We start from the raw sequence: 27,824 nt of genomic DNA, 5'->3' as shown, positions 1-27,824 counted from the left end.
AATATGGCAAGGCTTGTATTGTAATATGGCAAGGCCTGTATTGTAACATGGCTAGGCTTGTATTGTAACATGGCTAGGATTGTATTGTAACATGGCTAGGATTGTATTGTAATATGGCAAGGCCTGTATTGTAACATGGCTAGGCTTGTATTGTAACATGGCTAGGATTGTATTGTAACATGGCTAGGATTGTATTGTAATATGGCAAGGCTTGTATTGTAATATGGCAAGGCTTGTATTGTAATATGGCAAGGCTTGTATTGTAATATGGCAAGGCTTGTATTGTAATATGGCAAGGCTTGTATTGTAACATGGCTAGGATTGTATTGTAATATGGCAAGGCTTGTATTGTAATATGGCTAGGCTTGTATTGTAACATGGCTAGGATTGTATTGTAATATGGCAAGGCTTGTATTGTAATATGGCAAGGCTTGTATTGTAACATGGCTAGGCTTGTGTTGTAACATGGCTAGGCTTGTATTGTAGCATGGCTAGACTTGTGTTGTAAATGGCAGGGCTTTGAGAAGGAATATAGTGAACAATGACATGCTAATATGGCGAGGCTTGTATTGTAACATGGCTAGGCATGTATTGTAACAAGGCTAGGCTTGTATTGTAAATGGCAGGGCTTGTATTGTAACATGGCTAGGCTTGTATTGTAAATGGCAGGGCTTTGAGAAGGAATATACTGAACAATGACATGCTAATATGGCGAGGCTTAGCGTTGGAATAGTCTTAGTCATTGCATGGTAATAAGCATTCCCAAGTGAACATTATTCTGCATCCATTGGTTACTTTGTCTGGTATCGGCCGGATTACCGAGGTCCAAGTTTATTGAACCACAGGCAAACTGTAGCGCAAATGTGGTTGCGCAGCGTAGAGAAAATGACCAGTCTTATGCGAGCGAAGCGCTGCGCAACCACATTTGCGCTACAGTTTGCGTGTGATTGAACTGACCCTGTTTGTTTTCTGCACTACTTACCAGATACCCTGCAGAGGTTCCGTTGAAGCACTTCATTCGGCACAGGAAAGACACCGGCTTGCAGGTGTCTGGCTTCTCGGTGACCTCACCGTCCTTATCCGGGGACTCCTGTGACGTCGTCAGGATTGTTTTTATTTGGAGCCGACAGTTTGATAAATAGCTTTAAAGAGGTTTGAAATATTTTTGTTTCACTTTTTTTTAATTTGATGGAATCAACATACTTGGAACAGAGAAGCATATTTTGTTAAATGATTTCTATGCGTTGAAGTTCTTAAGAGGGTGAGTTAGATTTTACGAGGTTTTAAGCAATAATCCACAATATCAAGGCGGGACACCAGAAATAGGCTTAACATATTGTACCCATGTGGGGATTAGAACCTGGGTATTCGGCGTGATCACCAGGCTACCCCATCGCCCCTCTGAAGTTTTATACAGCGGCCCAAAATATTTTACCTCAAAGATATTTTAATCTGCCTCGGACTGTAGAGTGGCCATGTGAGCTGAAGCGTTCCCTGATCACGTCGACCGCCCACGTGTGATTCTCCGTCTGTATACAATGTTTATAGCGAGCTTTTGGTGTCCCTCCCTATCGTGCTACCGATAGACTATTGCATATTGAGGTGTTATTCACTCAGTCACTCTTAATTTGCTGGCTGTGGTATGTTGTGTATCGTACATCATACTCTGTCTGTAGGAGACGTGTCCCGACTCACCCCAGTTGTCGTCTGCAGCTCTATCGGTCCTAGCGTTTGCTCAAGGACGACCTTGACCTCCTGATGGTCACCTGGGTGGATAACGCCGTACACACACCGGTGCATAAGGTCAACCTGACGATAAACATGTATTTGTTTCAGCTCTATTTTCTTACAGGCATTTAGAAGTTGGACGTCCTTATGTATAACAACTTCTCTTTATTCTCTAAATGCCGTTTCAGAGCTAATTCTTGCTCCCTCACTATGTCATTGCAAGCCTTAGCTCTGAAATGTCGTATAAAGAATAAAAAAGTTTTTATCCATAAAACATGTCATGTATTCATGTTCGTCCATCTTCTAAATGCCATGAAAGAACTTCAAACTGTCACTAAATCTATGTATTGATATTGAAAGCTGCTTGAATTCAAGTAGCTTTATGTTAATTCGACTTCAAAACGTCAATATATACTAGTAAGTGATTGGTGTAAATGCATGGTAATACATAGAGGCACGGTACCTGTGTAGGTGTAATGAACTTGGCAACGTTTACATGGATTTATGAATATCTATTCTTGCCTGCAGGATGTTGTAACCTACCGAATTGTAGCTGAGATACTGCAGGATGTTGTAACCTACCGAATTGTAGCTGAGATACTGCAGGATGCTGTACCCTATCTGACTGAAGCCAAGGTACTGTAGGATGCTGTACCCTATCTGACTGAAGCCAAGGTACCGCAGGATGTTGTAACTTAGCTGACTGAAGCCAAGGTACTGTAGGATGCTGTACCCTACCTGATTGAAGCCGAGGTACTGCAGGATGTTCTCCGACACATAGAGCACCGTCCCGTCTGAGGTGATGACGAGGAGGAAGCCATCCAACAGCTGAATCAAACACAAAATATGGGCTCACATGGGACACCGGAAATGGGCTTCACACGTTGTACCCATGAGAGGGATCGAAAGCGGATCTTGAGCGTGACCACTGGACGCCATAACTTGTAAGATGGTAAATTTGTCTATTCCAGTAACCATACATTTTTCACTTTCATGAGGACGCAGGTAGGCGAAACATTTCTATTTTTCTAATGTTCTTATATTTTTTGTATAAGTTTTCATACTAGAAACAAAGCAAAATTAAACAATAAAACAGAACGAACAAAAAACCCAACATAATAATAACATGCCATCTTAGTAGACTGAAACTAGTTCCGACATAAAAGATGATTTCTCTCTGGTGAAGGTTTTTAAAGAAAAACAGCCACTCCCCCAACCACCCCGCACGCACGCACGCACGCACGCACGCACGCACGCACGCACGCACGCACGCACGCACGCACGAAATGCAGTAATGATAAACATCTCTGTCACGATCAGCGGTCAATACCATTATATATGAACCTCAGGGAATATTTCAAAGTAAGGGCCTTTATATTCGTGTGATTCATGTATCCCGATAGATACTATGTAATCAAAATACTTTTAAATAGATCAGTTTAATTAGGATATATTTGTGTCTCGAGGTTTTGATATATTTAAAAAGATATTATCCGCACAGTAAAAATAACCCCCACACCCACTGTTACATCCTTACGGTTATGTTGAAAATATGTATTTCCCGCCAAATCTATTAAAGGGAAGTCACTCTCATTTAGCATGTAAACACACATTCGCTTCCGGGTTCTGTGCAACATCGGTAACATCACGCGAACGACCACACAGCTGCCCACTGGTCCATGTTTACCCAAAAGCAGCATGGTTTACACGTTCATAATCAACACATTGCTGCCAGGATCGAGTAAAATCATTTACTACAAGCACTTTGTTCCGTATGATGTCGACATCGTTGACGAAAGCACGACGGCAGCCGATGTACGAACAGGCAGGCGAAAACGTCGACAAGAAATAGCTGATATGGTTCATTCGGAATACCAGTTCCGTAGATCGGTGGCCAACAGGTCTGTCGAAGAAGATGTATTGAGACTTGGAAATGATGACACTCTTCCTGATTTAGAAACCGGCCATATATTGTTGGATTGTGATTCCGAGCAGTTTGTTACGTGGATGGGCGCAGGATACACCGGGTTTGCTTTGGTTTGTGACAAAACTGAAAATCGGTTACTAGCGGAATCGGTCCTCAGATTGCTGATCCGTTACCTACAGGAGCATGTGCGGGTCCTCACCCAGGTGACTGACATTGGACTGAGAACGGACAGGGTGGGGCTGGTTCTCAGTCGGTTCCTCCCTCAAGGGACTCTGCTGTTTATGAATAACAGAGTGGTGCGACAGTTTGAGAAAGAACTTGATACCCTGATGAAGACCTGATGCTGGTTTAAAGCAGCGTGTGACTGAATTTATCAAGAGAACCTTTGGACTTGTCCACAACTATATATATTGTGTAAATTCACGTATTATGTGTGAAGGTGTCAACAAATGTCTGTAATGTGTAGTCGCTGATTGTGGGTGAATTTAAGAGTCTATGGGTCTTCCAAACGTGCAATAAGATGTGTCTGATTTCGCTGATATTATTGTGTTAAGAATGAAGATTTTTATGGATATCAACTTCTTTATGAGAGAACACAACGTTTCGGAGTTAATGCTTACTCCTTCATCAACCTGATGAAGGAGTAAGCATTAACTCCGAAACGTTGTGTTCTCTCATAAAGAAGTTGATATCCATAAAAATCTTCATTCTTATGTATTTTCACTTCTAAATGACATTCAAAGACCTATTATTGTGTTGTTGAAACGCCAATAGATGGGTGCATACTCTTTTGACTGATATTGAAACAAGGAATAGTTATTAGGTTGCTATGTATGTGATGCAGGTATGCGATATTACATGCTATTATTGCAGTTTGTCACCTAGTTTATTCATTACAAAACAATATGATCCTTCTCACGAATATCGTTCCAGTAACTGTTTAACAGTTATTGTTTCCAATGGACATACGTACATTGAAATAGGCAGATCTATGTCCCACAACTTGTAAATGTAACACTTTAAAATGGCTTTGTCACTTTATAGTGATTCACGACTCCTGTAGTAAATGTGTGTGAAATGTGTTGTCAGTGTAGTGTGCTTCGTTTTCAATAAACCTTGTTAATCCGGAAATCCGGTTTCGGGCGGCATTTAGCAATATTCCAGCAAGAACACAAGTATGTGGGCCATGTGAGGAATCGAACCCGGAAGAGGAGTCTTCCGCGTGACGAGCAAATACTTTAACCACTAGGCTGTCCAACGGCCCCTACGTTTGACAGCGTACAGACAATCACAATGAGTTGTGATAAGGAACAGTTATGGTTGGGTAGCTTAGTGGTTAAAGCGTTTGCTGGTTACCAAACGTCTTATAATTACTGGTTACCGTAAGGACATAGCCATGTTATTCTTTTATTAAACACACAAAAGAATTTAAAAATTTATATATTTAAAATAATACAAAGAGCTAAACCGTCAAACGTATCCAATACACTCTGTGTAGAATGTTCTTTCATATTAATAGACCCAGCAACAATGAATATTAATAAGAATATTCTTTAGAATAAGAATATTCTTTAATATGAATGATGGGTATTTATAAAGCGTTGTATCCATCCACAAGGTGCATTCTCAAAGCGCAGAGAGAGAGACAGAGAGAGAAAGATGTTCCAGCTAAATGGGGGCTGTCTTGTTATCACCGAGTCTGGACCAGACAGTTCCGCAGATATACAATATAAGATACTGACACTACAGTCAAATTTGGTGTTTATGTCTTGAACATGTCTTCATTAATGACAGTAATTACACACGTCTTTTAAACTAAATATAAAATTGGAATAATTGTTAAATAAGCAATTCCTCTCATGATGAAGCGTACTTAAACACTTCAATACGTTTCACTAAGGCAGAAGGGCTCTCGGATAGTCATTGAGGCAACGGCCCTGTGCCACTTTAAGCTCTCCTATCCTGAGCGAACCTAGTATATTGAGATCATCATGTTTGGGAAATGCGTCTACAGGTGAGTGGTCTATGTAGTGAGGGTGTTGCCGGGTGTGGGTGGGGCCCTGTAGGAATGCTCACTGCCCCTCTTCTTCCCTACAAGTACCGCACCGTGGTGTCATGGAGGGTGGTTACGACCCGAGGCATTTATCTTGCCTGTCAGTATAATCGCGGTGGATTTAAACTTGTAAACTCGACAATTAGCCGGCCCGCCATGGAAAACTGTGTTTGTCGGAATCGCTATCTGATCGGCGAGGTTTGTTTGCGTTATGGGATTTGTGTAAACATATATTGGATTTTGGTGACTTATGACTTCTACCTGTATTATGCGAACCACAAAGCGAGAAGCTGGCCACGAGAAGGTTTTTCAATAGGATTGTTTTTAAACTAACAAAGTAATAGAAAACGGGGAAACATGTTTTAATGGTGATGTATGTCCAAACTGGTCCGGGTTTACAAATCTAGACCACGGTTTATGACGTCGGTCGATAACAGATTTTTATTGTACTATTTAAGCAAAAATATCTACGACCCTTTGATATCTCCAGGTACGTCAGCATAGTCTATATATTCAGCTGTTAAGGCGCAAATTGCAGGAAGCATCTCACAAGGACGTCAAATAAGAAGAGTTAGTAAATAAGGTTTTACGCCGCATTTAGCAATATTCCAGCAAGAACACGTCGGGGTACACCAGAAAGTGGCTTTACATATTGTACCCTTGAGGGGAATCGAACCCGAGTCTTAGACGTGACAAGCCAGCGCTTTGACCACTAGGTTACGCCACCGTTCCTCAAATCAGGAATCCACCTTGACACTTTCCTATTGTGTAGTACAGACAATAAAACATATCTATATATCTATCTATCTGTCTATCTATCTATCTATCTATCTATCTATCTATCTGTCTGTCTGTCTATCTATCTCTCTCTCTCTCTCTCTCTCTCTCTCTATATATATATATATATATATATATATATATCATAAACCTTGAAGTCAATAAAATTTTGCAAGGAAACATTAAATGTGGTTGCGGGACGTTTTCCCGAAAATGAATGTTTCGTGGCCTTCATTTACTACACATGTGTTAGAAAATATTACGTGTAATAAACTACATGACATGACTTTCTGTAAACTATGCTAATGTCAGACACCAGCTGCATATAAGAGTCTTCCTTACCACCCACCCGCCCACCCCACCACACACACCTCTCCCTCGATTCCGAGTACGTGTACATGTGCCATCTAGAGTTAGCAGACCAGTGAAGATCCGTGCTAGGATAGAGTTTCAGTAAGACATGCTTGTCGTAAGAGGCGACTAACGGAATCCGGTGGTCAGGCTCGCTGACTTGGTTGACACATGTCATCGGTTCCCAGTTGTGCAGATCGATGCTCGTGCTGTTGATCACTGGATTGTCTGGTCAAGACACGATTATTTACAGACCGCCACCATATAGCTGGAATATTGCTGAGTGCGGCGTAAAACTAAACTCACTCTAAAGTTTGTTTGTTACCTCTGACTAACAGATATGAACACGTAACAGATATAAACAGTTTTTAGTAAAAGGGTAAGACTTGACGTTGACGAACTTGTAAAATGTCGGATAAATGCATATTCAGGATTTGTTTACGTAATATATGTATTTTGTAATTGTTGAATCTGTTAAATTCGACATTATTTACGTCCGTTGTACATAACTGTCCAGTCCCAGTCCCGAGAACACTACCCTTGAACAGACCCTGAATAACGTTTACCAAATAGGGTTTAAAAGTCCAAAATAATTGTCTCCACATCATTTTATTATTGTCATATTGATGAATTATTAATAATTGATTCGGTTTCCGTACGTCAATCCGAGATCGTCACTTTTCATTTTTAAAAATTTGATCATGGCTGTTTTTCAGTGTTTATCTTCTTTTCGCCGATCTCCATGTATTAGAAAAGCTAAAGTGAATTGCAACATGCTTCATTTTAGTTTTATATGTAAAGAACAAACACACAAACCAACAAACAAAACTATGATTTGAAACACTGCTTTTACACCTTATATGTTTCAAGGGGTTCGAAGCCTTCGGAACAAACCAGGGAAGAGGGAAACTGAAATTCAGATGGTGAACTAAATACGTCATATTTGTACTTGAAGGTGTCATACACGAGTACGGAACCAAGTAGACCCCCCACATAAAGTTTACTCAGTTCTGCCTTGGAGTGACTCGGTGCTTCCTTTTAAGCGCTTATCCTTTATATTTGTGTCACACACTTAACACTATCTCTCATCAAACAAATGTACAAAAAAGAAAGAATTTTTAAAATAAGAAACTACCTGTCAAACAAAAGCACAACAAAATAAAAGAATTTATGTTTAAAAGTACTCAACCAACCACACAAAAATGCACACGAATAGAGGAAAGAATAAAAAATAATATAAAAAAAACAAACAAACAAATGCAAAACAAACACACACACACACACACACACACACACACACACACGGAGTGTTTTTCCTTGACGACCATCAAGTAATGAGCGTACCTGTAGCGTTAGCTCACCTGTATGCCATGTTGTCCGTCACTGGCTCGTCCTTTTTTCTCGTCATCATTTTCACGTTCTTCTCCATCCTGCTTGGCGTCATCGGCTCGGTAGAATCCGGCAGCTGATTGGTGCAAGGAGAGTTAATCAGTAGGCGTGATCACTTCTTACGTTCATCAACATTAACCTCCACCCATATTTCCGAAGCTCTGTTAGCGCTAAGAGAGTCGTAAGTGCCATACATTAACCTTAACTTACGGTTAAGAAAGCTTCGAAAGGCTAGGCCTAAGGCCACGTTTCACAAGGCTCTCGCAACGCTACTACTATATCGCAAGTCAACAGTTGTAGTATAGGAGGTACGAATGTTACGGAAAAACTTACGAGATCTTAGGCTTACGGGAAAGCTCTTTTAAGCTCTCTTAGCGCCACGATAGTCGTAAGTTAAAGTTAATGTATGGCACTTAGCATTAAGAGAGTTTCGAAAATCTGGGCCCTGAACGTAGTGATTAACATGGTAAACCGTAGTTTGATCGTAGTGTCATGTTACCACGGTGTACTACGGTCGACACAACGGCGCAGTAGGGTCAGTTACTGTCTTCTTGGAAGAACTAGGATCAACCACGTTCAGACTACGACAACAATAGGGTCTTGGCATTAAAGTAGAGACGCCTTGAGTATGTTGTACATGTCATGGCCAAATCAAGGGTTTGCAGACTTTCAAAATACGACCATAGTTATTGTGGTGTACGTTGAGCTACGCTTAAATGCGTCTACGCTCAACTAACGTCAAATACGGGATTACTACGGCCTGCTACGTTGACAAAACGGAAGCTATGCTATTTACGATGCAAGATGGCATTAATTTGAAATTTGACAATTGTCATGTAAAAACAGTTAAATATTTGGGACTAACCTTTTTAATGTAACGGGGGTTGGCACCATCTTATTGAAAGTATTGTTAAAATGAGTTACTAAAATGATTGGAGTATTTCGAAAGTTCAAGTTTCTCCTGAACAGAATTACATTGTCAAGCATATATACTTATTTCACTTTTCGAGTACTCATCTGAAGAATGGGACGCGTGTTCTCTTGAAGAATCTAATGGATCAGAAAAGTTACAAATTGAAACGGCTCGTAAAGTTACTGGACTGCCAAGCTATGCTTCTTCTAGATCATTATACTCTGAAATGGGATGGTAATTACTACCTGACAGAAGATGGTTGAAACAAATATCGCTACTTTATAAGATACATACATGCCTTGCTCCTAGTTTTCTTAATGATTAAACTGTGGAATAACATCCCCTTAGCGATCAGACTCTGTTCTGCCGTTTAAAAATGCAGTTGGTGTGAAAGAAAATGTGCGCCCGTATACTTCTCTTATGGGGAAAGGACGCTAAATATTTTGCATAAAAGATTAAGATATATGACAAGTACACTTAATTAGGATTTATTTAGAAGAAATGTTAGATATGATGCACTTTGTCAGTGTGGCCATAATTGTGAAAATGCTTTTCATTATTTTCTTGAATGTCCATTATATATAATTCAAAGAGAACAATTATTAACTTCTTTAGAAAGGTGGTTGGATGGATGGGCGAGTGAGTGAGGTTTACTTCACAATGAGCAATATTCCAGGTATATCAAGCGATCTGAAGTACCTTTTGGAGCTATTCATTTGTCATCGGAGAGGAACCTGATATCCACAATGGCAATCTATTCATCTCCAACACCAACACAGGGACTGAGCTCACTTATAACAATTTTAATGAATAATAACCAATTATACAATTCTTAAAGGCTGACCACCGCGTGTATAACAATCATTATCATCACAATTGTTTTCCAATTGTCTATCATTTGAAATTTCATAATATACAGACGAATCCAAAACATTCTCCTTAGTTAGTGTAAAATATCTGATTTTAATTTAAGACTAAAATGTTTGAAAATGTTTCCGATCATCGCAAAATCGTTTTTGTTCCACAATGTGACTGACTGACATACAATATTTAGGATTTTAATCCAAAGATCACAAAATGTGATCAGTACATTCTTGTCTTACCTTGGAAGAATATCTTTGACCGGAAGTACGAGATGACCAGCCGAAAAACGGTCTGACTGTCGAGTTTCCTGCTGAGGGCGGTTCTATCCACCGGAAGTAGAGCTTCCAAGGCCTTAATCTCAGTTCTCAGTTTATCGCGATATCTTTTGGACTTGAAACTGAAATGGAAGGTAACGATATTAACGGGTTTTTAAATATAATACTGTGAAGAAAAAAACTGTACACCCCTTTAAAAATCACAGTAACAGCAAGGTCTTGTACCATTGCAATATTGAAAGTGGACAGAAGTGGCTACTGCATTGCCAAAACGTGCAAGCATCTTCAAATGAACTGCTTTTACTCTTCAGAAGGAAGGGTGGTTCTTCCTGTACTATTGCTTAGGGATGGCTTGGGGTGTTCGTAAAGCGAAGAGAAAGGTCCTCGAAGATGACGCAACATCAGTTGCCCCTTCAACTACTACCGCTCAGAAAAAATGTGCATAAATAACAATCGATGTCTCACCACACGTCAAACAACCAACAGAGTGGTGTCTCTCATGGAAGAGTTGGGCCCATTACTGATGTGGAGAGGGAAACAGCTTACACCAGTGGGATTTAGGAACTCGAATATCATCCTGGGACGGGGTTAGGCCGAAACCTTTGTCAAAGCGCCCACCATGGTTAGATTCACATGTCAGCCATCCTAGTATTTTATGTTTTCAAAATACAACGTGTACACTTGTAGAACATTGTCAAGGATGATTTAGCTCCATCGCTACGAGGCAGAAAACAAATACGAACAACGATTGAAAAGGATATACTGTCTCACAGAAACGCCATACGATGAACATGAACATTGAGTATTACTTTTGGTATATACTTATGTTATCCAGTGGTCACTTAACATAAGAACAGCACATGTATCATACTTTAGGTATCACGACTGTGGTAAACGTCTTGACCGGCATCAGTTCTCACTTCCTTTAGCATTCAGCTAATACGACATAATATATCTATAATGCTGTTTAATTCAAATCATACACTCGCTCTCAATACATTTTAAGAACTGCCATTATCAGGAACCGTGATGTAATGCTTCACATTTGATTTATTAACAGTCTTGTTACAAAACTCCACATGGACATGAAACCAGGACCACGATCATTAAACGATCGAATCTTCAATTCAGAACTCGCAAGCAGGGCATCCTGTGAACGCTAGGGGGCGCAACTCTGTACATGTGACTGCCCGCTTTATACGACAGGAGAACGATGTACCAGTGTACCCCTAAACAATACAAAGAGGTGTGTTGTGCAAACAGAAAAATCTTGTTTTGCCTAATCATGACACGGGACGATAAGCTTTGGCACATGGAACCCGTGAACCCTTTAGATGTCATCGGATCGTAAAGGGTCACCCCAATTTTCCTCTTGCAGGTAATATATTGGCGACTTGAAATCTAAATTAATATAAACACATCAACAAATATTCCCCTCTGTCTGATTTTTTATCACAGTTTATGTACACGGGGAAAACTGTGAGCTTTAGTAGGTAAAACGCAACGTTTTCGTTGACACTGTTATGGTAGCAGCCGTGATGACGGAACATTTATAAGCGACTGTTTGACACATTCCACACCCTGCGTGGGGTCGGGGAGACATGTGTCACCCACAAGGAGGGGGTGGTTCCCAGATTAATCATACATACTGGACAATCGAGATAAGGTATATTTATCTTAATCCTGGCCTCGTCAACATAACACTCGTTATCTGGAGATGCGTATAGTTAAATCAATTACAAGTAATGACCGGGTTATCTGATGGCATACACTGGTTGGGAGTCTGGTGTAGTCGGGATTATATAATAATTAATGCGGTATCTGCATAAAAGACTGTGAAAAGAGCGTCTTCCTCCAGAAAATATAGTGCTATTTTCTAGTACTATAAGAAATTTTAAATCCGCTTTAAACAACGCTGATTCAAGTCTAAATATTTTATTGATCATTTGTCAAGGTAGTCAGAGCTCTCCAGAGTTCTATGCATCATTTCGTGCATTACACCTAATGTATATGTACTTATAACACCTCAACACTAAGTCATCTGTGGAAAACATGAGCACATTAATGTATAATAGTTGCTAGTGAATTATCTTTGTAAATTCATTGGTTACGTGTGTTGTCTTCGTTTCGTCCAAATGTATGCTGCAAGTTCAACAGGTGTATGTAGAGGGACTCGTGGGCTTTTGAGTGTGTGACAGTGCTTGACTGAGTGAGTGAGTGAGTGAGTGAGTGAGTGAGTGAGTTTGATGTAACTTTACCATGCACAGGATATTAGTTGTGTTGTTCTGAACATATTTTTTTCATAGAGAAAGGGATTAGGAACAAGTTCTCCAACTCATAATACCCTCTCAGCTCTATGCATAGGACCACACCCCCTGCATTGCGGCCTTTTAGACACCTTAGCCGAGGAACAGTTTCCACATTACCTCCGACTGTCTGTGTGATGGTGGTCTGTAAAATATAGGCCAGGACCAGATACACCAGTGACTGATATTGTAAGGCATGATCTACGTCGAGGGGAAAAGAAAACAGGCTGTCAACCAGGGTGTCGTTGTACAAGGCAACCATAGCCCTATTCCAGTCGTAAGTATATATACTATGGTGTGGGGGGATACAATCATGTTAGCGCTGAAACTTTTGTGTACAACTGTTAAGGCTTACCAAGGTTTCCAATGTTTGCCAAGGTTTAAAAGGTCACCAAGGTTTCCCAAATCCCAAAATTTACCAAGATTTACCAAGGTTTACCAAAGTTTACCAAGGTTTACCAAGGTTTATCAAGGTTTACCGGGGTTTATCAAGGTGTCCAAGGTTTACCGAGGTTTATCAAGGTTACCAAGGTTTACCAAGGTTTACCAAGGTTTACCAAGGTTTATCAAAGTTTACCAAGGTTTATCAAGGTTTACCGGGGTTTATCAAAGTTACCAAGGTTTACAAAGGTTTACCGAGGTTTACCAAGGTTTATCAAGGTTTACCGAGGTTTATCAAGGTGTCCAAGGTTTACCGAGGTTTATCAAGGTTACCAAGGTTTACCAAGGTTTACCAAGGTTTACCGAGGTTTATCAAGGTTTATCAAGGTTTACCAAGGTATATCAAGGTTTACCGAGGTTTATCAAGGTGTCCAAGGTTTACCGAGGTTTATCAAGGTTACCAAGGTTTACCAAGGTTTATCAAGGTAAGGTTTATCAAGGTTTACCTGGGTTCATCAAAGTTACCAAGGCTTACAAAGGTTTACCGAGGTTTACCAAGGTTTACCAAGGTTTACCGAGGTTTATCAAGGTGTCCAAGGTTTACCAAGGTTTCCCAAAGTTTACCAAGGTTTACCGAGGTTTATCAAGGTTTATCAAGGTTTACCAAGGTTTATCAAGGTTTACCGATGTTTATCAAGGTGTCCAAGGTTTACCGAGGTTTATCAAGGTTACCAAGGTTTACCAAGGTTTACCAAGGTTTACCGAGGTTTATCAAGGTGTCCAAGGTTACCAAGGTTTACCAAGGTTTATCAAGGTTTACCGAGGTTTATCAAGGTGTCCAAGGTTACCACGGTTTATCAAGGTTTACCGAGGTTTATCAAGGTGTCCAAGGTTACCAAGGTTTACCAAAGTTTACCAAGGTGTCCAAGGTTTACCGAGGTTTATCAAGGTTACCAAGGTTTACCAAGGTTTACAAAGGTTTATCAAGGTTTACCAAGGTTTATCAAGGTTACCAAGGTTTACCAAGGTTTACCGAGGTTTATCAAGGTTTATCAAGGTTTACCAAGGTTTACCGAGGTTTATCAAGGTTTACCAAGGTTTACCGAGGTTTATCAAGGTTACCAAGGTTTACCAAGGTTTACCAAGGTTTACCGAGGTTTATCAAGGTGTCCAAGGTTTACCGAGGTTTATCAAGGTTACCAAGGTTTACCAAGGTTTACCAAGGTTTACCGAGGTTTATCAAGGTTTCCAAGGTTTACCAATGATTACCATGGTTTCAAAGGTTTCCAAGGTTTCCAAGGTTTCCAAGCTTACCAAGGTTTACCAAGGTTTCCAAGGTGTCCAAGAGCGTCATATCACTCCTATTTAGGAGCTTCCCTAGCAAGGCCTCAGCATAGCTTTGAAAACATTTTATGATGAACAATGTCATTTCGAAACTTGACGTTTTAGTGACAAAACTATTATCCGATACAATCCCCTGGTTTGATTTGCACCTTTCCCGATGTTTTCAGAACAATTGACTAGCTTTTGCATTTGCTTATGAAGTGGCAGGACACGCTCACCTTGTCGCGAAATCCTGGTGTCACGACTGTTTCGATGGTGATTTAAGAACACGTGTTATCCGTGAAGATCCAGGTTAGAATATCGATTCATCAGTAAGTCATGCTTATCGTCAGAGGCGACTAACGGGAACGGGTGGTCAGGCTCGCTGACTTGGTTGGCACATGATATCAGTTCCTAATAGCGCAGATCGATGCTCATGCTGTTAATCACTGAATTGTCTAGTCCAGACTCGATTGTTTACAGACCGCCGCCATATAGCTGGAATTTGCTGAGTGCGCCGTAAAAGTAAGCTCACTCACTATAACCACGTGCTCACGATTTTAGCGGAGATGTCTTGTGGGTGTGGTTAAGGCTTTGTTGCTTTTTAGCGTATGAGGCTGCAGTCAATGGCATTACAAACATATCACTGTGCTGCAGATTCTGGGTGCGAACCTGTTTGTTCCCGTTTAACACCACACTCGGCAATATTCCACCTTTATAACGGCATTCTGTAAACCGTCGAGTTTGAACCAGACAATCCAGTGTTTAACAACATAAGCGTCGATAGGATATGATGACTTGTGTCAACCAAATCAGTGAGCCAGATCACCCGATCCCCTTAGTCGCCTCTTACATTCCTGGCTTGCTGGATTTTCACGGGTTTCATTTTATCGTATTAAAAGTAAACACATCTCTTTCCCATCCCATGTGACAAGTTATACCTGCAGGTGTTATCGTGCAGCAAATACATATTTATCAGTTGATATTTAGATCTGTTAGTTGCTAATTATCCAAAACGTTTCAGCCAAATGAAGCACTCATAGAGAAAATTGCCGTTCGTTTCGGCAACGTTGACAGACGTGGGGATGCAAATGGAATTAAATAATGGAATATGTGAAGTCAGCCTAATGAATACATCACGAGATTGAAATGAGGTGTGTGATGGGTCACTGCGATCGGGTACAGTCAGCAGTGAGTCAACACAACACGGTCGCCATGTTTACATAGCACGCGCAAAGTCACGTGACCTGTCAGCGTGTTCAATTACGTACACGTATTGAACAAACTTTGACTTGATACGACTATTATCACTTCCTGACATTTCCGTTACTGCAACGATTGAAGAGCAGCCATGATCTAACCTAAACGAAATAGCAAAACACGCGACGCTATTTCCGTCAAAATATTGCCGCTAGAAACGATACGTTTTTAAACTTAACGTAAGCCAAAATGCATTTAGCTTTGGCAGAAAAAAAATTGCTAGCTGCATGGATGCATTTTTTGTTTATTAACAAACCAGTCAATCAATCAATCAATCAATCAATCAACAATATTCAGGCGATAGTCTGTACGTTTTAGTGAGTTTAATTTTACGCCGCACACATCAATAGCTACATGTCGCCTGTCTGTAAATAACCAAGTTTGGACCAGACAAACTGTAATTAACAGCAAGAGCATCGATCTACGCAATCGGGTTACCATGACATGTATAGACCAAGTCAGGGAGCGTGACCACCCGGTTCCCTTCTGATGTTTATCACTGGATTGTGTGGTCAAGATTCGTATATTTACAAACCTCATAGTTGGAATATTGTGTGGCGTTACACAACAACAGACTAATACACTGAACAAAAACAGTTTTCTATTTTTATTTCAGCACAGACATGAAAGAATATCCTCCCAAATGTTTTTGTACAGTATATTAGTTGTGGTGTAATGGCATATCTTTACCAGGACAATAAGCGCAGGGGAAACATTGGCTATTATTGGTCTAAATGTAAATAAAAATGAACTAGAATATTTTGAAATATTTACGAATAAAATGGTTGAGCTGACCAGTAATATTGGGTCTTCAGATTGTTGTCTAGCAGTAGCGAGATCTAAGATATAACTGCTTCATTGCCTCATGTCCAGGATGACTGGTGACGGCCATGTTATGGTCAAAGGCATACGAAGACACACAGAACTGCAAATGGTGACCATCTCGCCGACCAGGTTCACGCGTACTAGAGAAGAAGATTTATATTTAAATAGAATATGGCAACCTGGAGGCCATATTGCATGCAATTCTAATTTCCTTCGACCAGACTGAACCATCTTGTGGGAAAAAAATAATGCTTGTCAACGTCATCCTAATCTATTTGGACTTTCATTACAAAAACCGTAAAATATTTATTGAGAACAGCCAGCTTGTGAAAACGTAGGGTCACGTGGTCTTTCAAAATAGGTGAGCTAAAAACCCACTACATCGGCTATGCATAATCCGTGCAGTCGAAAACGACAGCCGGGGTTAAAAGTTTGCTGGTGGGCGTTGCGTAATGTCGTTTGCACGTTGAGCATAAACTCCACGTGCCCCCGCCTTACACAGAGGTACTCCCTGGGTAAGGTTCAAAACGATTCACGTCGAGTTTTCTGAGCAGTTTCGTTTAGGTCACATTTTCAGCAATTCGACAAGTTCATTGCAATTATTCGTGTATTAATGTGCTCTGAGGCTAATGATGAACGGGGACTAACTTCTGTTTTCGTAAAAGCGACGTATCGACAGAGTTTCCAATGTCGTTGTAAGTCAATGTTAAAATGGTTAAATGGTAGATCCTGTTGAAATGGTTAAATGGTAGATTCTGTTGAAATGGTTAAATGGTTGATTCTGAACCTGAGTAAATCATTTAGGACTTATTTTGCAAAAAGAACCGGTCGGAAAATGAAATGATCCAGTTATGGGAATGTGACATAAGGTGCTCTTCATCTGTTAAGCTCTGCAAAATTACAATTGTGACTACTAACTGTACATTGAAAGAAAAGGTCGAAATGCGCAAACAAGAAACCTGCAAATTAAATTCTTTGCGTCAATTTTACAAAGTCTAATAATTGTCTAAGCTTTGTTCCTTCAAATCAAACAACAAGGGGGCATGTTTTTTTAATATCAGACCATAAACATGTGGTTATACCCAAATAGCTTGGAATATGTAGCCTTTCGGTGCGTGTTTCTAATTGAATTACTTGACGTTGTTGAGACTTGAGCTTGAGTAAATGGTCAACCGTAGGGCGGTTACATAATGAAATTAGACGCCATTAAGTGGGTTCGTGCAGAATTGCCATGGTTTGTGGAGTGTAGGAGCGATCTGATGCCTCTTGACATTAGCGTCGACACCACTGAATGCTGTCAGAGACTGACGAAGAACTTAACTGCCAGACGCCATCTTGACTTCTACTTGTGCCACACACGAACGTCTGCCATTTTGAGAGGCGCGTGCGACTAGACGCCAAATTCATACACGAACGCTAGAAAATGCTAATACAGTTAGCGGTATTTTTATCACTTCTAGTATCTTATTACATTCATAAGGACAGGGAATTAAACCAGGGGCCATTTTAGTTTAGCTTGCTGCTTGAGAAGGTGACATGGATTTACGACGGAGGGACGAGACGTGTAGTTATGGATACCCTATATTCGTAGTTATTCTGTAGACGGAAACTAAGGTAGGGAGACCTGATCTGTTGTGTTACACCTTTCTTCTATGTCTTTACAGTAAGGACAGTCAATGTAATATCTTACATAAACGAATTCTCATTTCAAGGTTTTAACACCTTCCAAAACCGTTTAGCTTTCAAAACTGAAGATCGAGTAGATGAAAATACAAAAATAACTACCTCTTTTTAAACTTCGGTTTTCCGTGACATCGAACTTTTTCCGTGTTTTGGGGACAATCTCACATTTATTTACTGAAAAGGATGTCTTTTTCTTTTAAAGAATTGTAACACGGATTAAAAACAATTCAAATTTACGTGTAGATACCGAAAGAGATGAATATGCTTCAAAAGAAAAATTAATTCACAAGGGAAAACAGTACAGAAAAGCCTATAAATGTAACAAACTGAATTTAAAAACAATTTCAGAATGATTTTAATGTCGATTTTTAAAGATACAGATGTCGTAATAAGTACCCAGTGTGTGACTCAAGACATACTGTGCAAAAGAGACTTTACCTAATGGCTGAAGTTAATGTATGTGTTATTTCAGATTATGAATAACTAAGCGATTACATAAAAAATTCATTTAGTGTACTATCGTTCAGTCAGCATTCAAAGAATACATCTATACATGTTTCTATTTTCCTATAACATAGTGTGAATGTAAACGTTTTCACATCGACAAAGACATTCTGAATATGTGCTAATGGAATTCTTAGACATGGTATCTTTGAAAGGAATAAAACAAATTTCTGCACAATTTACATTTCTAACATGTTGGGGTTATGAGGTTGCAACTCAACTTTGATTTTACCCCGGTCATCAACTTATCAGTTAAAAAAAACACCCCGAATCCAAAGATGCCTTTTGCAAATTATTTCAGGAATGAATAATAGTGAGACATATATGATCTAATTTTAACAGTTCATGCAATATGCAGTTACAGGTAAATAACGACCGAAAACAAACAGTAATGCGTTCTTTCCTCAGTTTATAAATATTTGTTGCACATAATCTAGCCTGTGATATACACCATGAGCATCGGCCCACCATCGGCAACTGGGATACGGCGACATGTGTCAACCAAGTCATCGAGCCTGACCACCCGATCCAGTTAGTTGCCTTCTACGACAGACATGGGTTGAAGATCAATTTAACCCGGATCTTCACGAATCTAATAGATCTACGTAATTAAGGTCATTAACTTGCTAACACTTATACACCCTAAAAGTGAAGTTATTAGTTACAGAGAGTGTTCTGAAAGTTGTTAGAATTTTTTCCCGAGCGGAGTACCCCTTTAAGGCGACTGTACATCAGTCACGATGCTGTGCTGAAAAGTCACGAGCTGGACGCGAAAAGATGCATGCATTTGACGTCAGGTTATCACTGATCTCCAGGGGTATCTGGGCTGATGTATATTATGTTTACTAACATGGAGTGTTCATCAGAAACATAGAGTGTTCATCAGACAATGACACCCGAGGAACCGTTGTACTACGAATCTATCACAGCATACATCTATTTGCATTGTAGTATGACTTACAGGTACGTTTTGCATTGAACCTGTAGATATACCACAGTCATGCATTTTAAAACCATTTTCCTTTATTCTTCATATTCGCCGAGAAATTGCAGACAACTAACCCCCTTGATATATTTCATTCGAAAAATGTGATAAAGATCAAGTATTGTGCGTTTTACATATCTCATGCGAGATGCAAAATTACGGTTGGTGTGTTCCGAATGAATGCTAGCGGAGAAGCCATTTGAGCCTTGCACGTAAAAGTATGTTTTACAGGTACTGTAATTTTTTTCACACTGAAAATGTTTACGAATGAGTGAGTGAGTGAGTTTAGTTTTACGCCGCACTCAGCAATATTCCAGCTATATGGCGGGTTTACGAATCAGAATGTGACATACGGGTGTAAGGTGTGAAAATATACATCTTCGTGAAACTTATTTGGCTGTATTTAAGAGATGTATTTAAGAGGTATTACAGGCAGGTAATGTATCCTAGGACCCTCAACGACTTTTTGTAATCAAGACTAGAGATATCCACATTGAAACATGCTAAGCACTAGTCATCTTTATTTCAATGTGTCTCGAAATTCCACCTGTCTAAATATCCTTTTCTAAGTATCCACATGAGGGAGATAAATAAATTTGTTGTACTTCAACAATCTCCAAGGGTGTAATTACCACCTACATATAAAATAACACTAAGTCCATATTTTTTCTCAATGAGTTCAATTTCGGTTACCCCCCTTTATTGCTTCGCCAATAGATGACGCCAGTTACTGTGGTCCTAAGTTTACTTCTGGTAAATTTAAACCACTACTCGTGAAGATCGGGGTTTGAATTCTCTTCAGCAATTAATGCTTGTTGTCAGGGGCAACTAACTTCGGAATTGGACGGCAAAGCCTACTGACTTCGTTGACACTAATCATCGCATCCCAACTGCTTAGACCGATGCTCATGCTGTTGATCACTGGAGTGTTTACAGACCGACGCCGTACAGCTAGAATATTGGTGAGCAATTAACAACAACCAAACCAAACAAACAAAAGATACCATGCTGCAGTTTCACGGATGCCCCATGCTGGCACGGTATACTGACTTCGAGATGAGCAGTCCTTGTTTTATCTCATTTATGCCGATCACTAGGCAGGGTAACAACAAGTAGCACCTATTAAAGTCCTTAACGATGACGCAACCGGTATTGACAGGAGCTACATTCTGTCATACCGTGAAACATAGAAAGCAGCTCAAAGGGTGGTTAAATTTCTATTGCCATTGAAACGTATAATTCGAATAGAGAATTTCACTTTATACCGAAATAGCTGTTTAGTCACAGAAACATTTTTTGCTACAAAATGGTTGTGCAGATGTGCTTTGATTTTGTGAGGGCAATACAAACACTATGTCTGAAACACAAAAGCACAAATTTCGCCCTGAAATCAGACTCATTTTCAATCCAAAAATGTGGAATTGCATATGTGGAAAATTCCAAAGTCCGCGTCAAAATCCATGGAGTAGGGGTTGTTATGATCCGCCATCAGTATGGTCAAACGGAAGTAGTTCTCACGATAAGATTTGTTATGCGCGGTGAAACGGCCTAAAATCAGATGAGCATCATTTCAGAATTGATGCGGTCTGAGTTTTCTGAACAACCAATCAGAATCCAGTATTTTCGTGAGTCATTGTAGAATGAATGGTAATCCCTTCTTTTATCGTTCTTTACCAGCAGCCACGTTTGTCCTTGGCTAAAAACAAGGCGAGGGAAAAGGGTCTAATATTCTGAAAATTGAGATACTCTAAAGAGTGAGTGTGGTAGTTTTACGCCAATTTTATAAATATTCCAGCAGTGTCACGGCGGGGGACACCAGAAATGGGCTTCACACATTGTACCAATGTGGGGAATAGGGCCCGGGTCTTCAGTGTGATGAGAGAACGCTTTAACCACTAGGCTACCCCACCGTCCTATACTTTAAAGTCTTTGATACGAAGGAAGTATCCTGAACGTGTTAGCGAACAACGATGGAGTTTTACCCATAGCAACGTTCGTGTATTCACGTTAACTTAACCTTCAGCAGGAAAACTAAATACGCATGTTAATAGTTATTTATTTTTTACCCCCCAAAATTATACAATTGTATCCAAAACTTCTCATAAAAAACAACTAAAATTACTGAAAATATCCTGTGTTTGAAATGTTTGGCACACACTTATAATTTTTATTTGAAGTCCCAGACAATAGCTTTCCCCAGATCAGCAGGTGCTGAATGTGACGGCTAGTTGCACGTGATCCGTGTTTTCCTATTCCGCGTCAGAGCGTCGCCTGTCTAATAGGCTCGGAGAGGCAATACGGGTAGAGGGCTCCAGAAAACAATTTTCTTTGTTACCCCCGATTAATGCCGAGTTCTGAGCACCTACCCTGGAATGTGGACTAATGCGGAGGTATTAAAAGTAATTCCTAAATTATTGTTTACAGACTTCTAGTCAATATCCCCGTGTCGATATTTAAACAAATGCGGTCCATATGATATGGAATATAAACATTTCACTTAAAGAGATCAACGGGAAAACCTGTTTAAGCATATCATTTACAGAACGGGTATTTATCATTGGGAACAATTTTGATAAAGACACATTGTTTAGATGAACTCGTAATTGTAAAATTTGATTCTGTATGAAATTAATAATTTCATAATTAGAAATATGAAATAGGTGGATTTGTTACCGAAATGTAATTAGAAGACCTGGGGCTCCTTACACGAAGCAACTTATACTAAGGTTGACCTTAACTCCCATTCTTTATTATTGCAATAAGGCTACTTTGCGATCAACTTTGTGCTTTGTGAAAGGAGGCCTTGGTTTCTAAATACTAAAAGTAATACTACATGTACGAAATTTTTAAATGTATAAAGAAACGATTTCATGTGCTTTTACGCTCTTTAGATAAATATCCTTTTTGAAGGGGGATTTTCTAATGTGTTAACCTGTGCCCACTTGTGTTTTCTTCAATAAATAAATATGTTTCAATCAATCAATATTTTTATTAAAATGAAAAACACCCATCAGTCAGAGACAGGGAATAATGATTACGCGGGTGAATACTGAATTATTTAATATCGAAATAATATTTTAATCTTTTACATTGAAATTACATTACATGCCCTTTTGTCCTGCAGTGGTCGTGGTGGCATTGAATTCGGACACAAATATTGATTACAGAGAAAACTACAGTCCCATTCTTATTCATTCTGTAAGAGATATCCACACCAGATATGTATTCATTGCCTTAAAGATATCATGTGCATCAAATCATATTTTAATGTATGGAATAGGTTCGTTTTTATGAGATGAACAACAAAAAATAAATTGCTGAAGGGTATTTAAACTAAGGGTTAAAACGTCCTGAATTGATATTCCAGATTTCATTTTTGAACACGGTGTATTTCTGTGTGTCTCTGTTGCAGGAAGTTCAACATCACGACAACATCTTGTCTTTATGCCATTAACGACATGATATACAGTTTTCAGAAAATACGGTTCAAATTGTTTCAAACTAAAATTCCAGTTTCATTTTTGAAATTGTGTTTGTGTGAGTCGCTGCAACGAAAAATGCAAATTCTCGACTAGCACTGCTTTGGTCACTGCGGGTGTTTGTCGAACGGATGCATAACCATTTCTGTACACTAGCATCTTGTGGTGGGTGTGGGTGCGGGTGTGGGTGTGGGTGTGGGTGTGGGTGTGGGTGTGGGTGTGGGTGTGGGTGTGGGTGTGGGTGTGGGTGTGGGTGTGGGTGTGGGGTGGTGATCAATAACATACTTGCTGATCATTTCCACGTTCGGTACACGCGTACCTATTAACTAGTGTACTCGCGTCTGATTAAAAAAGCGACAAGAAATAGAAATAAATGAAACATTTAATATAATTCCTCAGTAACTCAAAAGACGTTTTGTTTCAAGACTTTTGATAAAATGTCCTGTCCTCTCTATCAACGCCATGACATATTGTCCGAGATCATCTGTCCCCACAAAGAGCAATATGTTTACTGACCCATGCTAAAACAAACGGGCCTCATTTTCATAGCGGTATGAGACATATATACACCTTTATTATCTGTTTCAGGGGCAATCAATTTCACCTTTTCTCATATAAATATTATCAGTTATATTAATCAGACATTTCCTGACTGGACGTTCTAAAATTAAGATTGAATTCAATAACATTTTAGTCATAGATGTAAACGCAATGGAAAGGTTTACATTTAGACCAAATGGAATTTTTACAAATATCTCCTAGGTATTTTTATAATGACTTTATTTGGACAAAAAACCCGCACAAAACATATAGCCGTAAGAAATGCACAATATTAAAGTATGACAATGAATTTAAGGATATTTCGTCGCATGTGTAATGCATTCTGTCCCTATACGTTTTACTTACAGCAACATCTCCACTGCAGACGTCGACAAATAACTCTTCTTTAACTGAATTTGGTGTGAGGAGTAGAGATGGTAACAGTTTTTCTATTTGATGCTAATCAACTTTCGTCATAGACTAAGAAACACACGGTCGTATCCGACATCTTGACGCACCCAGCCGCACGACTCTCGCTTAGCCCGTAACTTAATACGCCTAATTCGATCAAATATGATAGTGGAAACTGTCCAGTTTCACTGGTATCGGGTTGGTTGTTGTCTGTGCAGATTAACAAAGCAAGGGTATGTCAACACCATACAGGACAGCAAACTTTAACATGACCGTCACATTGTTACGCATTTATCAAACCCTTACACCCCGTCATTTCCCGCCAGAGAAAAAAAATAACAACCCCTGTTAATATTATTTAAATGAGAGGTAATGCTATACAGTATACGCACGCGAAGTTGCGACGTTGAATTACCGGAGGTAAAGCAGGTATACACACAAAAAAGCTGAATCAGCATCACTTATTAAATATGAATTCAATAACAATAAATACCGACGCTCTCCGTCTGGTGCTAAAAACAAAGAGCAAAACCACATATTTTTAATAATGTTATTGAAATTGTAATGATTTACAATAACTAAGGAATAAGGGGAGGGGGGGGGGTGTGGTCGTTTTTTGAAAGTGACGAATTATGTTTACATGCATTTGAGAACATAATGCTCTTGAAATACATCCGACATGGCATCTAAGTTAGAACCACATATATATGCAACAGTTGTTTAATGGGTCCATTCAGTCAACCGAGGCTTCTTCATCTGCAGTTGTTTGGTTTACCCGTTATTCTGCCAAACCATTTAAATTAAATCGGTCATCAGTTGGTTATTACACAATAACATCAAATGTTGCTATCCACAAAGAAAGACTGGTAACCATGATCATCACAGTATGTTTAAACTTAACAGTGAACAGAACTGAAACGCACTGAAATAGCCCAGTTTTCTGTTGATACTGAATTAATTCTTACAAACATTAGGTGCTGCAATAAACGAATTAACACGTATCAAACATGTGTTGATATTTTAGCGTTTCACGCATGAAACATGTTTGGGAAATACATGTCTCAGTTACTTTTATCAATGTTTTGGTCAGCTGAATGTATTTAAACTTACCGATATTATATCCAGTATATGACCGGAACTTGGTCAGGACTTGAAGAATATTTTACATAATTTTGTTTAAAAAAATAAGATCATTGTTTCAAAAAAGAAAATCCCAACCGCTGACATAACTTTTAAACTTTCAAATTTACTTCTTTTGGTACAAATTAACATCAGTTTAAACATTGTAGGGAAACTGTTGCATATTCATTTCTTACCCCATTTTTCAATGACGAAGTTTATCTTTTCAAAAAAATCCTCACCCACAAATTACTTATTTTACATAGGGATAATCAGATTTAACGACAGAATTAGCAATGTCAGGTAAATAATTCAACTCGCCATACTGTTTTCAGGTATATCCCTCAACCATCCATTAAATCTAATCAAGATTCAATTGTCATGATGATAAATCGTTAATTATATCGTGAACATAGCATGACATGTGATCATTATAGTTTCAACATAATTTACTTGACACATATGTTTAATGGACTAAAATATAGCACCCGAATCGAGTTATTATAAGGCTACGCAGACAGTTCTACACAGGAGCCCTCGAGTATGCAGACACCCTCACGCCTAGCTCTTACTGAAAGGGAGTAATTACCGACTGCGGAAACTGAGAAGAGGGTCAGAATGAATGAGAGGGTTATTTTTTGTTACAAAATACGTTAAATTTAAGTTCGGGGCTCTGTAAAGGGATATAAGGTTTTAGTCTTCAAATTAATATGTGTTCGATACGAGTATAGATATACCCAAATTTCTCAATCATTATTATTATTATTATCATTATGAGATATTTGTAATAGAATGTCAGAAAATATTTGGTAAGGGATGACTTGTATGTAATAACATACTGTACAGACACTTAATATAATTCTATAATTAACGAATGGATTGTAAGGACTATATATCTACCAACGGAGATTGTTTACAATATAACACATATATTATGCATACGCTGCAATATAATAAACAAACATACTTCTAATAAATGCCAAAATTCGTATCAGCATATTTACTGAAAGATAATTAGCACAGATGTTTTTAACACAGATAATATTATAATGAAATATATAAACTAGTCTGTCAAATAGGTACGCGTGCAATGTTCACAAATCTTATCTATTTTATAAAAATATTATCAAAATATTTAGCATTACTATGCCAGACTTGCTCATCGATATTTAAGTCAAATACGTCATGTATGATTACGCTGTTCTTTTAAGATATGGAGATACATAAAATATTTTGATTGAGTCTAATTCTTGCATTGAAATTAACTAAAAAATTTTTAGAAACTATTAATCTAATAAAATGCTAACATCTCGTATGACTTCATGTGCTTCAAGAGGAAAAATGATCAAATGAAGCATTATAACAAAATATACGATCACGCAGATATATACTGATTTATCTCATGAGCATGTGATATATTATTTATATCCCCTGGACTCTCACCTGGGGTCAATCTTGGACTTTGTATCGGATATGTCCAGCTGGTCAGCAGGGGAGGCGGCCTCTTTCCCCGTACTCGCATGACCAGACATCATATTTGCAGTGACGACAGCACAACCGACCGATCCTATTGTTACTAGACATATGCTAATCGCTAATGCCAATGCAGGAAAGCCATCCAGGTTGGAAAGTGTTGGGGCTGACGTACAGATAGGACGAGCTACGCTCGCAGGCCGCACGTTGCTCGGATGGCATCCGGGTACCCGGGTAGCGGGCGGCGGTGTTTACAAATCGACGTCGCCATCAGGTTCGACTCCTGCACTGAAGGAGGCTTCGCTGTGAGCGATTGGCTGTCTACATGGACGATTGCGACAACCGTCCACTTGAGGTGCGTTGAAGGGTGGCCTGCGTCTAGGGTGACGGTATAGGGGTATCAGACAGACCTGGGTGGGTGGAGGGGGAGGAAGGAGGGGGTCGTTCCGGGGAAATCAGCGTTATGTTCCCAGGATTACCTATGGCGAAACATGTAAACACTAACCAACGCATTCAGTATATTTGGTTGAATACTGGGGCAATGCTCCCCCACCCCCAAAAAAGAAAATAATAATAATAAAGTAAAAAGGTTGTTGATATTTCAGGTTTAATGTGATACTTCTAACTAGAATCTTGTTTAATGATAATAATGGTAATAAAAACGGAAAATAGTAACATATTTCAATGCCGATGACGATTACCATTTCTTCCTGCCGGGTACCCATCTAGTGCTGAGTGAAAAGAAGCATATTTCGAAAAACGATCTTGCCTATGAAACAACACATACCCGTGGAAAAGTATCAAGACAATTTAACTTTCAGAAGTCTAGTTGCCGCGATCACCCATCCAAGGCCTTCCCGCCGCCAGCAATGGTTAGGCCAAGTGACCAAGTGCGTCCGAGTAATGGTGCATTTGGTCGAGACAGTGTAAAGTGTACAATACATTGCATTGCCTTGCAATACGTAGCGACAAGTGTATCGTTGACAGCGCTTGCGCTATCGCTCCAACCCAGAAAAACGTTCACTTTTCAGACTTCATGAAAATTTGCGCCAGGAATACCCCTCTGTATTTAATGGGTTAAAGTAGGTCCTAGCAACCCATACTAATCCTAAGTTGCAGTTTACCGAATCGGGTGGTCAGGCTGACTTTGTCGACTGTGCCATCGTATTGAGCAGCAAATGAAATGGAAGTTTCCAAAGCATGAAATCTCATAAAGGTAAGCGTCTTCTATTTAAGAAAAATGACCCAAAAAACCACA

The 27,824-nt window shown here is 39.3% G+C and overlaps 2 protein-coding genes across 2 annotated transcripts in view; one reads left to right on the top strand and one right to left on the bottom strand.

Annotated features, from left to right (window-relative positions):
• The window catches only part of LOC137265446 (uncharacterized), a 35,009-nt gene extending 8,338 nt beyond the window's left edge, over nt 1-26,671 (bottom strand). The window contains exons 1-6 of the mRNA XM_067800845.1: nt 26,537-26,671; nt 10,242-10,399; nt 8,198-8,301; nt 2,467-2,556; nt 1,696-1,809; nt 983-1,090 (exon numbers count right to left, since the gene is read on the bottom strand). Of these exons, the coding sequence (XP_067656946.1) occupies nt 983-1,090; nt 1,696-1,809; nt 2,467-2,556; nt 8,198-8,301; nt 10,242-10,399; nt 26,537-26,628 (666 nt within the window). The 5' untranslated portion in view covers nt 26,629-26,671. The remainder of the gene's footprint in view (nt 1-982; nt 1,091-1,695; nt 1,810-2,466; nt 2,557-8,197; nt 8,302-10,241; nt 10,400-26,536) is intronic.
• On the top strand, nt 3,363-4,087 carry LOC137265447 (AP-5 complex subunit sigma-1-like). The gene has a single exon (XM_067800846.1). The coding sequence runs from the start codon at nt 3,427-3,429 to the stop codon at nt 3,994-3,996; it is 570 nt and encodes a 189-aa protein (XP_067656947.1). The 5' UTR covers nt 3,363-3,426; the 3' UTR covers nt 3,997-4,087.
• Nucleotides 26,672-27,824: the final 1,153 nt, after the last annotated feature.

The sequence above is a fragment of the Haliotis asinina genome, chromosome 15 (genome assembly GCF_037392515.1).
Source record: "Haliotis asinina isolate JCU_RB_2024 chromosome 15, JCU_Hal_asi_v2, whole genome shotgun sequence".
Taxonomy (NCBI): Eukaryota; Metazoa; Mollusca; class Gastropoda; order Lepetellida; family Haliotidae; genus Haliotis; species Haliotis asinina.
Note: the sequence above shows the minus strand (reverse complement) of the source record. Positions and strands in the feature narration are given on the sequence as shown.

Excerpts from the sequence above, each read along its gene's own strand:
- LOC137265447 (XM_067800846.1), top strand. The coding sequence starts at position 3,427 with ATGGTTTACACGTTCATAATCAACACATTGCTGCCAGGATCGAGTAAA.